Genomic DNA, 19,752 nt, shown 5'->3' with positions numbered 1-19,752 from the left:
ACTCGTGTCCATCACGGATTCGAATGAGATTGTATGCTCCTTTCAGGTCCAATTTTGAAAAATAGGTAGCTCCACGCACCTGCTCAATGAGCTCAGAGATAAGCGGTAGAGGATAGCGATCTTTTATTGTAATAGCATTCAATTGCCTATAGTCGATGATAGGCCTGAGACTTGAGTCCTTATTGCGGACAAAAAAGAGTCCTGCTGCTGTGGAAGAAGTGGAAGGTCTAATAAAACCTTTTTCCAAATTCTCATCCAAATAGTCTTTGAGATGGGAAAGTTCATCCTGTGAAAGAGGATAAACATGACCGAACGGCAATTTGCTATTTGGGAGTAGATCAATGCTACAATCATAGTCTCGATGGAGAGGTAGTGCTTGAGCATTTTTCTCAAGAAAAACCTCAGAGAGATCCTGATAACATAGTGGTGCAATCTCATCTGTCACCACAGACAGGATCTTTCACGAAAGACGGGAGGTTACACGTACCCTCGCAATAGCAAGAGAGGAAGGTCAGGGTCCGTTCCTTCCAATCTATGGTTGGTTGATGTGTGTGCAACCAGGGAAGTCCCAAAACAATAGGAAAGTGGGGTGAAGGTATTAGATCGAAGGTAGTGGTCTCCATATGTGACCCGTTAGTAGTGACTAGGAGTGCCTGTGTCTGATCAGTGATCGGACCAGAGGATAAAGGAACACCGTTAATAAGACTTACTGAGACAGGTTTAAGTTTAGAAATAATAGGAACTTTATTTAAAGCAGCAAAACGTATGTCAATATAATTTCCACAAGATCCTGTGTCAATCATGGCCTTAGTAGTAATCCTGTTCTGGTCCCACTGTAATGTTAAGCAAACAGAAAGGTAAGGGTTAGTGATTGAAGTTGTCAATCCCCCTAGGAGGACATGTGAACACTCACCCTTCTTTTTGTAGACTAGGGGACAGACGTTTATCTTGTGATCCGGGGATGCACAGTACAAGCAGAGATTACCAGATCGTCTTTTGGCTCTTTCCATAGTTGATAGAGGTGGGCGTATGGTTCCTACCTCCATAGGAACGGGGTCAACGGCCGAAATCCGAGAAGAACTGGATAATGGCATTCCCATTTTCTCAGCCTTTCTTTCTCGTAGTCTTGTATCTATGGTGATACTGAGTTGTATCAATGCATCCAGGGTTTTTGGCAGATCCGCTCGGGCGAGCTCGTCCTTAACGGCCTCTGATAGGCCAAGCCTAAATTGGGTTTTCAGAGATGCATCATTCCATTCTGAATCAAGGGTCCATCTCTTGAATTCTGCGACAAAGTCTTCTACAGGTCTCCTACCTTGTTTCAAGGATCTTAATTGAAGATCGGCAGTACTCTGCCTATTGGGATCATCATATAGGCTAGTGAGTTCTGCTAGGAACAAGGCATAGGAGTTGAGAAGCTGGTCGTTTTTCTCAAAAAGAGAGTCTGCCCAGGCCCGAGGATCACCTGTTAGGTAAGAAATAATAGTACAAACCTTAATGTGATCAGTAAGGTAAGTACGGGGTTTTAGCAAGAAAAGTAACTCACATGCGTTTTTAAATTCGCGAAATTTTTTGCGATCGCCTGTAAATACCAAAGGAGGATTTATCTTGGGAGCAGTGGTAAGTTGTGTCAGTCTAATTACCTGCTGCGACAGAGCCCGATTGTCTTCTTTTAATTCAGCAAGTGCGTGTATTAACGCAGTTACTTGCTGTTTTAATTGTGTCATCTGAGTGGTTATTTCTGCTGAATCCATTTGTGGTTCGTTCAATCTGTAACGCTCCTGCGTTTTACGTATGATGTGGATTTTCAGCTGCAGAAATATTCCACTTCAGTAGTCATGTAGAGAAATGCTGAGACACCATTCCCAACTCTCAATGACTCATCATGTGTGGATGATCTCAATTCAGCAAGTAAATACACACACTCAATAAGATGTTTCCTAGAGTGACTTATGTATATAGTAACACAGTGATGATAGGCTGAAGAGACAGGTTGGGTAGAGATGGTAGATGACAGACACTTGAAAGGAAATGTTCTTGAAAGTAAGATAGTAGCAGATGGGATGCAGATAGGTTTAGCAATCATGTATGGTAGTAGATGACAGAGTAGCAGGTGGACATACAAGAGAGATCAACCCAGTGCAAGAACAGGTGGTAGTAGGCTCAAGAGCTAGCAATCTTAGATAATGCAGATGTAGTAATAGTCCTTAGTATGCAGAGCTAGATAGTGTAAGCTTTAGTATAAAGGTTATAGAGGTTTCCCCTGTGGGGTACTTATCACTAATAGCAATGTAGCAGAGGAGAGGTTCGGCAAGAGCGGATGATCCGGTAGCGGGATACAGGGATCAGCGCAGCGTGGTTCCGACAGCGAGGTATGCTTGCAAGCATGAGAGCTTCAAGACAGGTTAGCATCAAGGCACAAAGCAGTTTGAACGAACACATGTGAGTGAGAGCCGGCGATCTAAATAGCCATCCAGTCCGGCGCTCAGTGATGACAGCATCAGTCTTAAAGGTGTATGCGCACCTTACCAAAAGAGAATGGTGGGGTGCATACACTTATGAAAGAGTAATTAGGGTACCCAAAGGTACCAGAACATTACAGGCCTCCACAGTCACCGGACCTGAACCCAATCGAGAGGGTTTGGGGTGAGCTGGACTGCAGAGTGAAGGCAAAAGGGCCAGCAAGTGCTAAGCATCTCTGGGAACTCCTTCAAGACTGTTGGAAGACCATTTCAGGTGAAGCTCATCAAGAGAATGCCAAGAGTGTGCAAAGCAGTAATCAAAGCAAAAGGTGGCTACTTTGAAGAACCTAGAATATGACATATTTTTAGTTGTTTCACAATTGTTTGTTATGTATATAATTCCACATGTGTTAATTCATAGTTTTGATGCCTTCAGTGTGAATCTACAATTTTCATAGTCATGAAAATAAAGAAAACTCTTTGAATGAGAAGGTGTGTCCAAAATTTTGGTCTGTACTGTATATATATAAAACTTTTATATTTCTTGGGTATTCCAGATCTCTGAGTTGCTAGGTCAACTCAACTACTATTCCAATTACAAGGTAACCTTACTCTCATTATTTATTACTAACATTTTACATCAAAGAGAATGCATCTGGCAGAGTGATACTTTTTCTACTGCAGCAAAGGGTAGAAGTCCAGGGAATGGGGATTTAGAGCCCAGAACACCAACCAGGCAGAGAATAGACATAAGAAGAAAATTCAGACCACTAGCATCTGAAGTATCTGTTTTGCTTAAATCAAAAGTAGGTATGGGTCAAATGTAAACAAAAGAATAGTTAAAATCTGTTTGCACAAATTCTGTCATTAACGATACAACTAGCTGAAGTTTCATAAATGGACTGCTCAATGCCAAGAGCTGTTACACTAAAACCAGAGGTGGGGGACCTGAGTCACATGACTTGACTTAAGTCACCAGTTTGAGGACTTGAGACTTGCTTGACTAAAATGAATAAAAGACTCGACTTGACTTTGACTTGGTATTCATGACTTGAGACTTGACTTTGACTCGAGACATATGACTCTAAATGATTTTACTCTTTTAAGTTCTTAAATATTTGCATTTTCTCAAGATGTGTTAAAGCAAAATGAATGTGCCTGTTATGTTTCTGACACCACAGTCACTTAAAACACCTCAGTGTGTTCTGATTTTTAGGACACTGGCTGTTTAACAATGGAAATACTTAACATGTTTTTAGTGACTGTGGTGTTGAAACAGGACCGGACGAAGGATTTTGAGCTGTTTGGGCATTCAAAGTGTTTAATATGCCAAGAAAAGAGCACTAAGCAGTTTTGTTAATGTTGAAAATAAAACAAAACCTTTCCTGACCACTGACTTTTAACATATTTAAAGGTGAAAATTGGGGTAGATCAGTATTTTGACTTGATTTGTGACTTGACTAAAATAAATGACTTCACTTGACTTGCTTGACTTCTAGCAGGGACTCGACTTGACTTGCTTGCTTTTCACCACAGTAGCTTGGGACTTGCTTGAGACTTGAAGGTTAAGACTTGAGACTTGCTTGTGACTTGCACATGTGTGACTTACTCCCATGTCTGACTAAAACCCTTATCATGTTAACATGCAGATTCTAGAACACTTGTACAAAGGTCAAAGTGTTCAGGAAGAACTAATAGTACAGATGATTGTGGACAAGATTAATTCTGAAGAAGTTGCCCATTATGGTATGTATTTGCTTTCTGTTTAAGATTTTTATACTGTTGTGAGAACTAGCATCAAAGGTAGAGCATTTAAGAACACTGCCACTCACTTGTTTTCTTTTAAGGGCTTTTCCTGCCCATTTTTATTAAAAAAGTTCGGAAAAACACAAACATAGGTTTCCCTCGCAGGGGGTTTCAGCATTTCTTCTCCTTCAACATAAATAACATTCAGCCCTTCTAGCTTGTACTTGCAGCACTGCTGCTCTGGCCTTACTCTCCAGGTCCTTGCCTGTCTCCTACAGAATGTTTACCGACCAACTTGGTGCATACAGCCAGCAGCCTCTTGCTTCACTGGCTCCCATGTGGCGCACTCCTGACTCCTGGGACAGACCTCCTGTCTGCCGGGGTGGAGCCCAGAACCATGGTCAGGTTACCACCAAAAGCCTAGCACACACCTGACCAATTAGTATACTGGCTTTTCTGAATAGCTGGACCCAGGATTGGAGATTTCATCCCACCCGGATCACCTAGAAATCTCCAGGCTCTCGGTCCCAAACTGGATTTTAGAAAATCCTGAGGAAACTGAAAAGCCAGTTTCTTCTTCATGACACAAGCTCCCTGGAGCCCCTCAACCCAATTGGTAAGAAACCAATTCTAGACCCTGGCAGCAGTGGTGTATTTAGGTTTGGTGCTGCCCTAGGCCTGACTAAACTTGTGCAGCACCTAATTTAAATATGACCCACCTCTTCCTGTAAAGGCCACACCCCTTCCTGTTTATGACCCACCCTGACACCTGTAAACCACAGACCACAACCAGTCTATCAGTGCCCATCAGTCCAGCCTCATCAGTTCCCATATGTTCAGACTCATTAGTGCAGCCTCATCAGTGGCCACAAGTGCAGCCTGATCAGTGGCCACTAGTGCAGCCTATCAGTGCATCATATCAGTGCAGCTTATCAGTGCCCATCAGTGCAGCCTCATCAGTGGCCATCAGTGAAGCCTATTAGTGCCCATCAGTACTGGCAGGTAGCAGTGTGACCGCTTTATGGGGGTGCCAGACTGATTTGCCCCATAGGACTGGCACTATACTAAAAGTGTAGCGCAAGCCGGTGGGGACCCTTTTTGTGTGAGAGCCAGGAGGAGGCTGTTTTTTTTTCCATGTGGGGTGCAGCTTTTTTGCTGCCCCCCTGCAAAGTGCTGCCCTAGGCCTGAGCCTTGTTGGCCTAGGCCAGGATACAGCACTGCCTGGCAGGGCAACGCTTTGCCACACTGTACATGACTGATTTCCCTACACCTGTCTTACATTAAGTACACCAGGAATGTGCAATTCATTTTCAGAGTTCCCATCTACATTAATTCACAAACTACGAATGAGAGCCTAGAAATTTGAATATTTGTATGGCACTAAATGTGCAGTTTGAGTGATTTGTTCACATTTAGTGAGCATAAACTAAATCACAGATGGGCAAGCTGTGAATCAGAACCCAAAATACATATAATACACAAGAAATATAGCGTGTGTGCTTACAAAAATTAGTTAGGGGGTCTGAGCAAATTTTGCCTGGGCTTTTTTACCAGGCAATAGGTGCAGGAACTCCCCCTTCTGAGTCGCTCCTTGTCTCCGCCCCCTACCCACCTCTAAACACCGTCTCTTGGTTTCACCCCCTACCCACCTCCCAGTACCGGCCCTTTTAGAGTATACAGAACCAAGTATCAGTTTGTGGTGCTAAATAATTTGTATGGGATTTGTTAATGATAACAAGAAAAGCAGTATAATAGATCCTCTGCAGCCAGCAACAATAGACCCCCCAGAAGTAATAGATACCAACCAGCAACACTAGACCCACCCCAGCAACAATAGATCCTCTACACAACATTATACCCCCCCCCCCCAGAAACAATGAACCGCACCTTACAAAATACCACTCCAGCAACAATAGGGCCACCCCTGCAACAATAGACCCCCAGCACTATCAACAGATTTACCAGAAGCCAGCAACAGTAGACCACCCAGAAGCCAGCAACAATAGACCCCCCAGAAGCCAGCAACAATAGACCCCCCAGCAGCCAGCAACAATAGACCCCCCAGCAACAATAGACCTCCTCAGCAACAATAGACCCTCACACAAAAATAGATTCCTGCCAGCATACCCCAGTACCCCTTTTTCATTACATAAATTTAGTGCTAAAGGTGTCGGAACTGCATTCTCCCACGTTCCAGCTGAAATAAAAGCATTGCTTTTAGGGCAACAACATAAAATACGTTGAGCACTTTTGACCTAGAGCAAACATACTACAACTCACGAAAAGCTGAATTAAGAAAACAATCATGTAAAGTAATAAGACGTTTCACTTTTCTGTTTGAACAGTTAATATGGAACTTCAGACAAAGCTTTGAACAGGGTGGAGAAGGACTATCTCCCAGGTTTTTATTACTGTCCTCATAGGGGAAATTTGCCTTAACTTCCTCTTTCAGTGATATTGTTGATGGTGGTAGAGGAAGTGAGGTAAAGGTTTTCTACTGAACACAGACAGTAGTCAAAACATATGGCATCCAGCACTTTCCACCATGAAAAAACGTTTCAGCTAGATTTACAGTATATTGTAAGGATTTCATCTACTTATGGGTTTTGCTTTCCAATAGCAGCTTATAGTGTATGTAATTCCTAACTTATTTTATTTGCTCTATTTTGGTCTTTTAAATAGATAAAAAAGAGTTTTGTTATATCTGTTTGATATTTGCAAAAATATACTGTTGATCCTGCCAAAAAACTTCCTGCGCTCTTTGCCTCTGTTGAGCGTTATTCGTCAGCATTTTTCCCAATTCTCTCTGTCGACTAGAAAACACTCTCCCAATGGTATGCAGAAAAAGAGAGGGGGGTGACAACACTGCTTATCCATGTATACAGTACAATGCGTGAGCATTTTCACCTAGAACAGGAAGCGTGTTACTAGCAGGATCACTAGGTAAAGAAACAAAGCTTAAAAAGGACAGCCAAGGTGGGCTCAATGTTCCATGCGTGGTGGTCATGTAAGGTTCAGCGCTCCTGGATCAGAGCCCACAAATGAATATACTCCGTGACCATTGTAAATGTTACCAAAGCTCCCCAAATAGCTTTACTTAATGAACCTGTGGAGGGGATACCCCGCTATTCGCAGACTTTGCATTATGTTTCTGGTGGCCAAAATTGCTAATGCCACAGCTTGGAAGAAACCTGTGGTTGAGTTGGCGGTAATGAAACTCCTGTATAGGCAGTACTCTGTTGGGTGTCGGAGGTGCGAACAGGGTGGAGATCTTAATTTCTTCTCTTTGATTTCCTCTGTTTTTTTTTTTCTTTTTCTTTCTTTCCTTCTTTTACTTTTATTTATTTTTCATATTTTTCTTTGTCATGGACCTTGGAATGCGGAGGTGTTCCTCCTTGAAATCTGTTACACAGTGGGGGGGTCTTCTGCACTGTCTTAAGGCTCCAGACGGCTCCATTGTTCTGTGTCTGGCTATTGTGTACATTGATTGCCCCCTGGGGCTTCTGTCTCATTACACATAACAGTCCTTCCAATCAAGCTATCGGACCAATCCCTGCTGACTCATTTTCAAGTCCTCATTTGCATGGCTAAGGAGGACCTGAAGGAGGACAACATGTACTTTACAATTGACCAATAGGAAAGTAGTTGTTGGGGGCGGGATGTTTCAAATTCTGTATAAAAGTGTGTTGTGTACTTCCAATAAAGTCTTCCTGTTTGAACTTACATACAGCCTGCCTGGTGTTTGTTCTAATGGATTCCGAACGGCACATAGCTGTAGTTCGGATCCCGGAGCCTTGGTTGACCGAATCATCAGACGTTGCGATCTGCAAGCTGACTCACTAGAAGCAGAGGAGTGTCGGGAGAGCGGAAGCGAGCGAGCAAGGGTCTCGTTACTTCCCCCCTCTTCTTTTCTTCCCTTTTCTTTCCGGCTCTACCTGCTCTTTCCATCTATTCCTTGAGGATGGTTGGACTTCGGAGCACCCTCTCTTTGTTTCTCTTTTTTAAGCAAAGTGCTTTTTATTTAATGTATGGTTGGAAGACCATGTTTTATGTTTATTGGTTTTCACTTTTCTCTCTCTGCCCCTACAGGCTAGGCAAGTGGAGGAGGGGTTTCTTTCTAAGGGATGCTCGCTTCTCCTCCCACTGTATAGCTTATATTTTCATTCGCAATTTGGGTTCTCCCCCCCCTCTTTATTTAATAAATAAGTTAATGCTGTATGCCGCCTGCGTCACGGTTTGGCACTTTGTTTAGTCTCATATTATTTAAGCGAGGCCGACTGTAGGCCTTATTTTTATATGTTTCTGTCTACCTCTTTACCTTTGTAAAACACTTGCAATAAAAAAACGATTGAAACAGAAAAAGGACAGCTAATTCAGCTCTCTTGGTTCTGGAAAGCCGTAGTATGCTACATTTTTTTCTTGAGTTTAGACCCCTTTAATTAAATGACACCCTTAGCAGCCAAGGTGTTTTGCTAATAAGTGCTCAGAACAATTCCCATGGCTTGTGAACTTCATTCATCTTTGTGTTAACATCTTGTATTTCTCAAGGTAATCATGCTTTTAATTACAGATTGGGCTTTCAGTTGGAGTTATACTGGAATTTTTTTCATTATAATTGAAAGTGTCAATATAGGGAAAAATGACGTCAATTAAAATGTAAAGCATTTTTTTTTGTTACCCTCAATTTTATTTTGACATGCTTAGTTTCCTTAGCTTTACCACTAGCCCTAACCCAAACCTAATAAGCTGTCCTAACATTGGCGTAAACCCTCATTTCAAAGAATACTCTCCTGCGCTGAAGTGATATGCTTTAAGACTTGCTGCCTCCTCAAGACAATGGGTATCCTTATATGCACTTCAAAACAACATCAAGAGAAGGACACACCGACCTATCGCATTACCATAATAAAATTTACTGAAAGATTAAAAGCCACAAGTTTTATACTCACAAATACATGATATAGATATTCATGTCATAAAAAGTAAAGGCAATCTTTGTGATGTAGGAATGCTGAACCTTATGCAGATATGTTTTGATGGAATAGGTGGTTTGTGGTACTAGAGGCTGCTCACCATTAACTGTGGGGTCTTGCTAGACCCCCAGAGTGGTCGTTGAAATTTTGAAAGGCTGGGAGTGCCACACCAGCTTTTTTTTAAAAGATTTTATTTTGAAACAAACAGCCAGCGTGTTTCAGGAGCTCGGCACTCGGCATTAGGGCTAAAAACAGGATGATGCAGGCGCTTGTATTGGAAAGGCCATAAAAGTAAAATATAGGAGATCATCACTAGTTCTGCTGCAATCAATCAGTATTGGAATACCAGACAATGTCTGTAATGGCTAATGCGTTTCAATGGAGAACCCTCTTCATCTGAGCCAAACATGTGAATGACCAAACACTTATTCATATACACAATGTGATACCCATATTGGTAAGTTCCACCCCCCAGATAATTGCCTGGGTCCCACCCACTAATTTTCTAGGAGGTGAAACTTACCAATAAGTTTGTACGTTTTGCTAAACCTAATTTCACCCTTAACTCTAATGTTAAAGTGGTTGCAAAGGCTGAAGGTTTTTTTTTTTACCCTAATGTGTCAAACACAAGGCCCGCGGCCCGAATGCAGCCCCCTAGCCCATTTCATGTGCCCCTCGCACCTCTCATGCAGCTGTGGCACCTCCCTTGTCTCTGCCCCCATCTTGTCTCAGTAGTCGGCAGTAGAGAGGACAGAACGCCTTTGCCAGATCCTGTGCTTGTCTGTGCTGCTGCAGAAAGGCTCGTCTCCCCCCCCCCCTTCTCTGCAGTCCAGAAAGGAGGGCAGAACTCCTCCTACAGATCCTGCACCTCTCTGTGCAGCCACAACACCACACTGTCTTTGCCTCCCCTGGTCTCAGCATTCAGCAGACTCTGTAAGCTGACTCCAGCCCTCTTCTGGTCCTCCTCCAGACCTTGCACTTTGGTGCACCCACATCTTCTTTCTAGCATTATCCACCCACGTCTTATTTCTGGCATTAGCAAAAGGTAAGGGGGTGCATTTTGATGTAAGAAAGGGTGGGTGACTCTTGACTTAGGATGGTGGGGGGCTCTTGACATCTCATGTAAGGGTGTAAGGGGGCGTTGGGTGCTCTGGACATCTAATCTTACAGATATAACCGGCCCTTTGAGGGCAACCATAATGCTTGTGCGACCCATGATGAAATTGAGTTTGACACCCCTGCCCTTATGCATTCCATGCATTAAGGTAAAAAAACCTGCGTGCAGAAGCCTCCACTCCCGCCCCCCCCCCCCCCCTTTATACTTACCTGATCTCAATCCAGCACTGTACATGAGAGCAGAGGTTCTCTCCTCTCTCTCCCTCCTCATTGGCTCAGAGACAGCAGTGGGAGCCATTGTCTCCTGCTGCTATCAGTCACAGACAGTGTCAGGGATGGGGCCGAGCCAATTAGGGAGCAAGCTCGCACAAGTGCCCCCATTGCAAGCGGCTTGCTATGGGTACATTTGGCGGGGGGAGGAGCCAGGAGCGCCAGTGGGGAGACCCCCAAAAAAGGAGGATCAGGTCTGCTCTGTGCAAAATCATTGCACAGAGCAGGTATCACATGTTTGTTATTTTTAAAAAGTAAAATTTTAACCTTTACAATCACTTTAACTCTAATTGGAATGATAGCCAAAAGCATACTGTGGCTTGTGTGCAGCCTAAGAGGGGACGATAAATCATTAACTGCCTTCACACTGTTACAGGAATCATTATTTTCTAGTTGGTTCCTGAACAATCGCCCTGCAGGGGCAGTAAGACTCCATATTTTCCTAGCATCAAGTACATTGGATGAGAATAGGAAAAGTATGGATGTGGAAAATAGACACAGCTGAAATAAATGGCTGCATTGTATTCAGAGTAGGATTTTGTTAAAAAAAAAAAGCTATTGTTGATTGTGTTTTTATGTTATCCTTATTTGTTATCACACTCAATAAATCACATTAAAAAGGCAAAGAACACGAGAAAGGCATCTGTTTGCAATGTAGGAAATACAGTGGAAATAAAAATTATACACACCCCTGTTAAAATGTCAGGTTTCTGGGATGTAAAAAAATTAGACAAAGATAAATAATTTCAAAACGTTTTCCACCTTTATTGTGACCTATAAACTGTAAAACTCAGCTGACCAACAAACTGAAATCTTTTAGGGGAAGTAAAAATAAAAACTAAAATAATGTGGTTGCATAAGCATGAACACCCTCTTTAACTGGGGATGTAGCTGTGTTCAGGATTAGGCAATCACATTCAAACTCATGTTAACCACTTGCCTCTTAGATGTTCTAAATTTTTCTTTAGCCTCGAGATACTTCTTGAGGACTTTCGCTATGTCCAAGCTTGGGTCTATTTCTGACTGGGAAAAAAACTGGCAAGGCCCATGGTTCCCTGAGGTGACTTGCGGTAGCGACTTTAGGGGTGAAACCTTGAATAGGTCGCAGTTCCACTCTATATGGAAAGAAAGAAACGTGATCCTCTCCAATTCCCAGGGCTTGCAAGTCCGATATCCTCCTGCCAGATGTAATGGCTAGAATAAAGGCCATCTTTAAGGATAAGTTCCAAATCGATATTTGTTCCATAGGAGCAAAAGGATGTTCCGCCAAGGCTTCCAGGATTAGAGTTAGGTCCCATTTTGGAATGGTGCGTCTGACAGGAGGGCGTGACTTTAACACCCCTCTAAGGAAGGTAATTACAAGAGGGTTGCCGGCCATCTTGAATTTGTTCCCGCTGATAATGCGGCCACCTGGACCTTTAATGAACTGAGACCTAGGCCTAGGTCAAGTCCGGTCTGTAGGAAACCCAAAATATTGGAGACTGAAGGTGAGAATCAATCGAAATTTTTTTCCAGCCGCAAAAGTTTGGAACTTTTCCCAGGCTCTTGAGTAGACAGAGTTTGTGGATGGTTTCCTTGTTTGAAGGAGTGTCGAAATGACTTCCGGGGAACAGCCTAAGGCTTCAAACCTTTGCCACTCAATTTCCACACCCGTAGATCCAATCTGTGTGGGTTTGGAGGAGAGACTCTGCCCTGCTGTAGAAGTTGAGGGAACAGGGGAAGTGTCAGAGGTGTGCTCACAGACAGCCGCATGGCTAGTGGAAACTAAGGTCTCTTGGGCCAATAAGGGAGAATCGCCAGGATGTGTACTAATTCCTTCAGGAGCCTCAGGAAGAATTTTAGAATAAAAGGGTGAGGTGGGAAGGCATACCTTGTGTCAAAGTCGCAGGTGCATGTCAGAGCATCCACTGCTTCCATCTGGGGGTGTGGAAAACGGGAGATAAATCTGGGAAGCTTGGAGTTCCGTGGTGTAGCGAACAGATCCACCTGAGGATATTTCCAGTGATTGGCGATCTGGTGAAATACGTGTGGATGCAGGGCCCATTCGTTGTTATCCAGACAAGATCTGGAGAGAATGTCCGCTTGATTGTTTAGCCTGCGCGGAAGATACACTGCTCTGAGGTCTAGAAGATTCCTCTCTGCCCAGAGAATGATCGGTTCAACTTCTGACAGAAGCCACCTGCTGCGTGTCCCGCCCTGTTTTTTAATATAGGAGACTGCTGCCCTGTTGTCCAGTCGTAGAAGGACTCTCTTGCCTCTGATGTGGGGAGCTAGAGAAGTTATGGCTAGGAATGCTCCTCTCAACACCAGGATGTTCGAGACTAGGCTCGCGGCTTGAAAGGACCATCTTCCCTGGATCTCGATTTCCTCAAAATGGGCTCCACACCCTTTTCCGACGGCATCTGAAGTAATTGTGGTCCAGGAGAGGGAACCCAACTATCGTGGTTTGGAGAGGTTCTGAATCTTCGTCCACCAATGAAGACTTCTGCGCTTGCATGGTGTTAAGAGGATGGGCTTTGAGAGACATTGTTTCTTCCACTGTTTTAGGAAGCCGGTCTGAAAGTACCTCAGATGCCAACGTGACCTGGCACCATCAGAATGCATGCTGACATTGAACCTATGAGGCTCAAACAGAGAGAAGCTGTCAGGCGGGGGTTGCACAAAATCTTGGAAACTCTCTGAATGATGATCTTCACCTTTTGTATGGGTAATGACACTGTACCCTGACTGGTGTTGAATAATGCTCCAAGATAGATCATTTGCTGGGTAGGCATGAGGCTCTTCTGATAGTTTATTAACCTCCCTGCCTGGGTAAAAGACTGTAACAAGATGTCCCTCTGTGCAAGAAGGTGACTCTGACTGTCCACGAGCAAGAAGATGTCGTCCAGGTAGTGATTTACCCGTAGGCCCTTTTCCCTGAGAAGGGCTATGGTAGAGACTAGGACCTTCGTGAAGACACGAGGATAAGTGCATAGGCCGAATGGAAGGCACTGAAACTGAAGATGTAGATGCTCCACTACAAACCTCAGGTATCTCTGAGAGGACGTGAGAATTGGAATGTACAGATAGGCATCCTGATGATCTATTGAGAGTAACCAATCCTTTGGTTGTACTGCTTGGATTATCGTCTGCAGAGATTCCATCTTGAAACTTTCTAGATCGATATGTCGATTGAGCTTTCTCGGGTCTATTACTGGTCTCCATCTCCCAGTTTTCTTTGGAGCGAGGAATAGAGTGGAGTAGAAACCTATATATTGCTCCAAAGGGGGCACTGAAACCACTGCGCTCTGTACTTGGAGAGACGTTATAAACTGCAGAAGAGCTTCCGATTTTTGTGGTGATGTTGGGATCTCTGTCTTCTTGAAGTAATCTTGGGGAGGCTGAGGAGAGAAAGTCCAGTAGTGTCCGTGTTTTATTGTAGAAAGGACCCAAGGGTCTTGGCATCTTTTTGCCCAAACTGGCACAAAATGTTTGAGCCTGGCTCCCACCGGAGTGTTTGGGCCTGCCCTATGTCAAAAAAGGATATGGTTTTATCCTGGGGGGCGAAGAAAGGTTTACTTTTTCTTGTCCCCAGAAAGGAAGACTGGGTACCCCTCCGGCCATCTCTATTTTGGCGAGACTGCCTGAAATTTCTTGACCTGGATTGTTGAAATCTAGAAGAGAAGTTTCTGGATCTCCCGGCCCATCTGTCTTGCCTTTTCCTGAGAAGAGGTTCTGGCCCTGTGCCCTGAAGGGAGAATTGGCATGCTGACCATAGAAGGGCCTGGCACCTATGGATCAACGTCCGTTGCCTGCGGGTCCTGAGGTATTGCCTGAGCAGGCATCATGGCAGCCAGTTCAGAAAGAGAATCTTTCATGGTCTGTTTTAAAAGCTTGGCTACTTGTAGACTTTCTTGGTCTCAGTCAGCTGCATATTCCTTAAAGCAGCTCTGAAAGACCAGCTTGTTAGGTAGGGGTGTGGCGCCACAGGTCCAGCTTTTTTTCCTCACCGAACACGTACGAGGAGAGTGAGAGCGATAACTCCTATGAGATCTAGATCGACCGGAAGATCTAAGTCTAGATGAATGCGACCTGTGGCCTGGACTGCGTTCATGAGGATAAGCATAATGTCCGGATGACTTTCTCGATCTCTTCAACTAAACAGGGCTAAAAAATACTGAGAGAGAAATGTGTTTTTTTTTTAAAAACACATTTGTCAGTGCGCTCTTTTGATACTCACGCAAGGGTGGTCCCATACCTAATAGACATTTGCGGATCTTGATCATGAGGTGACTGGCTCATGTTGGATATAGCAAGAGGATCAGCTGAAAATAGGGAGGAGGAAGAAAGCTTCAAAATCGTGCCAAAATAAAAAGAAAGGATATAAGTGCCCAGTAAGCAAGTGGTTAAGGCTACTGGAAATAAAACCAAGATAGCAAGTTTGTCTGCTTTTAACGTAAGGTTTTTATACTTTACAATGTTCTGTCCCTGTAATAACCCCATCATTTCACAGTGACCAGCAGCACAGCATGTGTTTTTTTGTCTGTGATGAACTCTCTTTTGTGTGTCTGTACCTTTTCTAAACTGTATTTTTAAATTCTTTGAGTATATTTTGTCTAGGGCACTGCTTGGTCTCAGAGAATAGGTAGGTCTCCAAACAAAACTTGTCAGGAATTGTGAAATATTGGCCTAGTGCATCCTTCCCAGTTCTCCACCCTTCTCATTTTATGTCATTCTTTTCTCGTGTAGGCCTTAGAAAAATAGGCTTGTTTGATAAAATGATTGCAGTTATAGAAAACCTCTGCTTTTGACCTCTGCTTTATTCCATTAATCCAAAACCTTAAATAAAACCACTCAAGAGTAGGGAAAGGCTGTGTGTTCGAGTCAAACATAATTTAGACTCGAGCTATAGCTGTTTGTGCGTTCGCTGAACACACGAACACGCGAACAAATGGAACACTCTTGCAGTGCATTGATTGCTGATGATTTGCCAAAGCATGCACCTGACCTGTATGCTTTGGCCAATCACAGCACAATGTACTGTCAGAGCCATAAGTGGCCAAAGGCAGAGTGCCTTTGGCCAATCATGGCTCAGGGGATAAGTCCACACCGCGCACTATATAAGGCTGCTTACACGGCAGCCGTGTATAGTGTATGATAATAGAGGTTAGGCAGGTAGTTAGTGGATAGTGTGTTCAGTCAGTTTAGTGCAGTCAGTGTAGTGTACAGGCATACCCCACTTTTAAAATGTATGTATATGTTGTAGTCCTGGGTCCCTTCTTGGTGCTCCCCAAGTTCGGTGTGCCTGTCACTTATGGTTCATGAGTAGCGCCATGTCATGGTGACCAAGATTTCCCATATATGCCAATGTTAAAGACAGGGAGCAGTGCCATGCCATGTCAAGCTGACCAAGATTTCCCATAGACGCCAATGAGCATTGAAAGCTGAAAATTGGTTTGGGCAGGAAGGGGGTGAAAGTACCCTGTATTTTGGTGGTTAAGGGGAACCCTATGACAGTATTCTAAAAAAAAATGGCGTGGGGTCCCCCCTAAAATCCATATCAGGCCCTTTGGGTCTGGTATAGATTTTAAGGAGAACTTCATGCCAACATTTAAAAAAAAAAAACGCCCCCAAAATCCATACCAGACCCTTATCCGAGCATGCAGCCTGGCAGGCCAGGAAAGGGAGGGATGAGCGAGAGCTCCCCCCCCCCCCCCCCCTCCTGACCCCATGCTGTTTTTTTTTTTTTTTAATTTTGGCCATTTTTGGCCACTTTTTTCATTTGTTTTTTTCTGTATTGCCGGGAGTTGGCAATACTTTACAGCTGCCAGAAAGTTTAAATTACATTTTTTCATTTAGGCTCCATACATCGTACAGGTGCGCCACTTTACAGGCACATTAAGGCGACCTCCCAGGCATGATATTTAAATACATTTTTAATTTTTACTGTTTCGCTGTAAGCATCAGTAAAATTACTGTTCCTTAGAAAACCATTGTTTTAAAAAAATTGTTTTTGCATTTATACATGTCCTCCAGGGCAGTACCCAGGTCCCCATACAGTTTTTATGCCAATAACTTGCATATAAGCCTTTAAAATGAGGACTTTTGATTTTTCATGTTCGTGTCCCATAGAGGGACCTCAGGTAAGTATTAGGGGGGGAAGGGGGCTGCTGCACACAGAAGGCTTTTTATCTTAATGCATAGAATGCATTATGATAAAAAAAACCTTCTGCCTTTACAACTCCTTTAAAGTGATACAAAACACACACTTATTAATTTACAGTGTCCCTTCTATTTATGAGTGTGGATGATGGCATTGTAATTTTAAAAATAAATAAATTAGTAAAACCTTCTTTCCTAATCAATATAGAGCTGTCATAACCCAGCTCTTTCCCAGCCTGTCTGTAGAGAAACAGTGGCAGGAGGAGCTTCTAGTCCTCTGCTGCTGGTCACATGTTCAAAATTTAAAGAAAAACAACCTTTGGTATACGGAGTAAAAATAAATAATCAATAGCAATAAACTTTAAATTTAAATTGTCATACAAATATATATTTGAAATCAAATCTTTATTACTTTTTGGAAATAAAATGTGGGTAGATTTCTGCCAGCCACAGGCTGTGTCACGCCCTCCAACCTGTGTCTAAGAATAAGAGAGAGGTGAAACCTCCATCAATCAAGATTACATTTCCCACCACTATTGGGTTTACCTGGTTAGTGGGCATAGAGGAGGAGGGAGGGAGTGGGATGTCATTTACCACTGTGTATACGCCCACATGTGTGACTTTATAGTCACATAGACTGTTCATTTGTGATAGGGAGGAAATGCTCAGCATAGATCCTCACTGAAAACTGAGCATGTGCAGGGCTGCCAACACTGCTCTGCAAAATCCCTAGCTGAATTAGGGACAAGAACAGAACGTTGATATAGAGAGCATCAGGATCAACCAGGTTTTTTGTAGAATACAGAAAACTAATCTCATAGTGACTGAGTATGAACAGCATGTAATACACCATTTATTGATAGTTTTTTATGATGTGGATTTAGTAACACTTTAATAGGAGTCAATCACAGAGAAGGAAGAGAATGAAAGGACACAACACCTTTTTTTTTTTTTTCTTTTAAACCAAACAAACGTTTATTGAGTTAAGCACTGCATATAAACATACAATAAAAGGCATCGTCAGAAAGTTGCATAAGTACAATATCACAGAGTCAAATATTTCAAAAATACACACTGTGTAAAGAGCATGGTTGCAACAAGAAAAAAAGATAGGGAAATAATATAGCACCGCCATGTCAGAACAGGATTAGAAACTCCAGCAAGGTAAAACATAGCATAGGCCATGGGCGCGGGCTCTGCGGAACAGTTGCATCATAATAACAAGGGTACAAGACACTCAACCTTTCCTACGACTGGCACGTGTCGGGAGCCTCCAGCCACCTATCCCATATCTTGTTGTATCTCTTGGGGCATCCCCTATTAACATACATGACCTTCTTAAAGGGCAGGGTGGCACCAACTGCCGCCTTCCAAGCTGATAAGGAAGGGGGTTTAGACTGCATCCACTTCAGGGCTATCATTTTTCTAGCTGTGAATAAGGTTTCCCGGAGGAATTGAATCATGTGTTTGTCTGCGTCAACCTCAGGAAATATCCCGAGGAGGCACAATTTGGGGTCCAGTGTGGTCGGGCATCCCATGCGGTCATGCAGGAACTGGACAACCTGTGTCCAGAACCCCTGCACAGCCGGGCAGGACCAGATCATGTGACCAAAAGTGCCCGGGGAGTGAGAGCACCTCGGGCATGCCGAGGATCGGGAGGAATCAAAGTGAGCAAGCCTCACAGGGGTGAGATACGATCTGTGGGTAATATAAATTTGAGTGAGCCGATCCGACAACTTGGGAGAGACCAGAGTGCAGGCCTCCAGCGCCTCATCCCACTCCTCATCCTCCAGCTCCCCAACATCGCCCAACACAACACCTTTTTAATAAAAATACAAGGGTACAAAGGGAAAATAAAGTGGTGTATTTTGGGTTCAAGTCATGCCGATGTCCTATACTATATTTGTCAAGAAAGTAGAGAGAAATTAGGAAAGTGGTATTGAGACAATCATTATTTATGTAGAGCGCTGTTAGTCTGAATAAACAACAGAAAGGCATCATGTAAATAATCTGTTATTCCATAAAGTACTTTTATTTTCTAAATTGTTATATAGTCCCTGTGTCTTTTTTAAAACATCTCTCCCCAGAATTTTTACAAAAACAAAAAAGAGGATGTTCAAAGATGCGTAGGTTTACATAGCTGTAACAAAAATTGTGCTTACCCTGTGCAGGGCAGCACAACAGATTTACTTTAAAGCAGTAATAAACCCAAAACCAAAAATGTATTCAATTGCAACTTATCATTCATTAGATACACAGATCTCAGGACTTCCTCTCCACCTCCACATGCTCCCTGGCAATTTTATCCACTTTTTGATTTTAAGAGAGGGAAAAGAATTGTCTGTCAAATATTTGTGGTGGGCTGTTACTCTATTGGAGAAATACTGTCACATACCTGGTGGGTAGAGCCTGAATGTGCGGAGGAAGGCCTCTCTTACACATCTGACTAAGAGCCCCTGATAGAGTAAACAGGAGGCGCAGACTGCAGAGTCGCACGAGTGCCGGTGGACTTGCAGGCTGCAGGACTGCTGGTAGAGTAGAGTTCCAGAAGGAGGCAGGTGTCCTGGGAGTAGTTGGACCAATGCAACAACTTGGAAGCCTCGGGGAATACTGGAAGATAAGCAGTCAGACAAGCCGGGTCATACACAGGGAGGTCAGATCAGGTACAAGTGAAGAGACTGGAGAATGATCAAAGAACAGGCTGGGGTCGGTGCAGGCAGAGAACTGGAGTAGTCAGAGGTAAGCTGGGTCAATATTTCAGGAACAAACACAGGTAACAGGAAGCAGGACTGGCACAGAACGCTGTAGACGAGACAGTACTGATCCTGGGAGCAGATCCAGCTTAAATAGCCCTTTTGGCGCCTAAACTGTCATGAGGTGCTTCTGTGTTCGCCAATGCGCCAATTAGCGCACGCTAACACGTTGGCATTTGCTAAGTGCACCTCTTCTTTGGGAGATTCGAGGCACAGGACCTTGCCTGCGGTTGCCAACTTGTCTTCTGGCAGGACCTTCCTAACAAATACCCAATCACTTACTGTACCTGT

At 43.5% G+C, this 19,752-nt stretch overlaps 1 protein-coding gene across 1 annotated transcript in view; it reads left to right on the top strand.

Moving 5' to 3' along the window:
* Positions 1-19,752, top strand: part of AK9 (adenylate kinase 9) — a 135,128-nt gene that overhangs the window by 27,273 nt on the left and 88,103 nt on the right. The window contains exon 5 of the mRNA XM_082251583.1: positions 4,112-4,208. Within this exon, the coding sequence (XP_082107709.1) occupies positions 4,112-4,208 (97 nt within the window). The remainder of the gene's footprint in view (positions 1-4,111; positions 4,209-19,752) is intronic.

The sequence above is a fragment of the Pelophylax lessonae genome, assembly GCF_965119305.1.
Source record: "Pelophylax lessonae genome assembly, chromosome: 3".
NCBI classification, from domain to species: Eukaryota; Metazoa; Chordata; class Amphibia; order Anura; family Ranidae; genus Pelophylax; species Pelophylax lessonae.
Note: the sequence above shows the minus strand (reverse complement) of the source record. Positions and strands in the feature narration are given on the sequence as shown.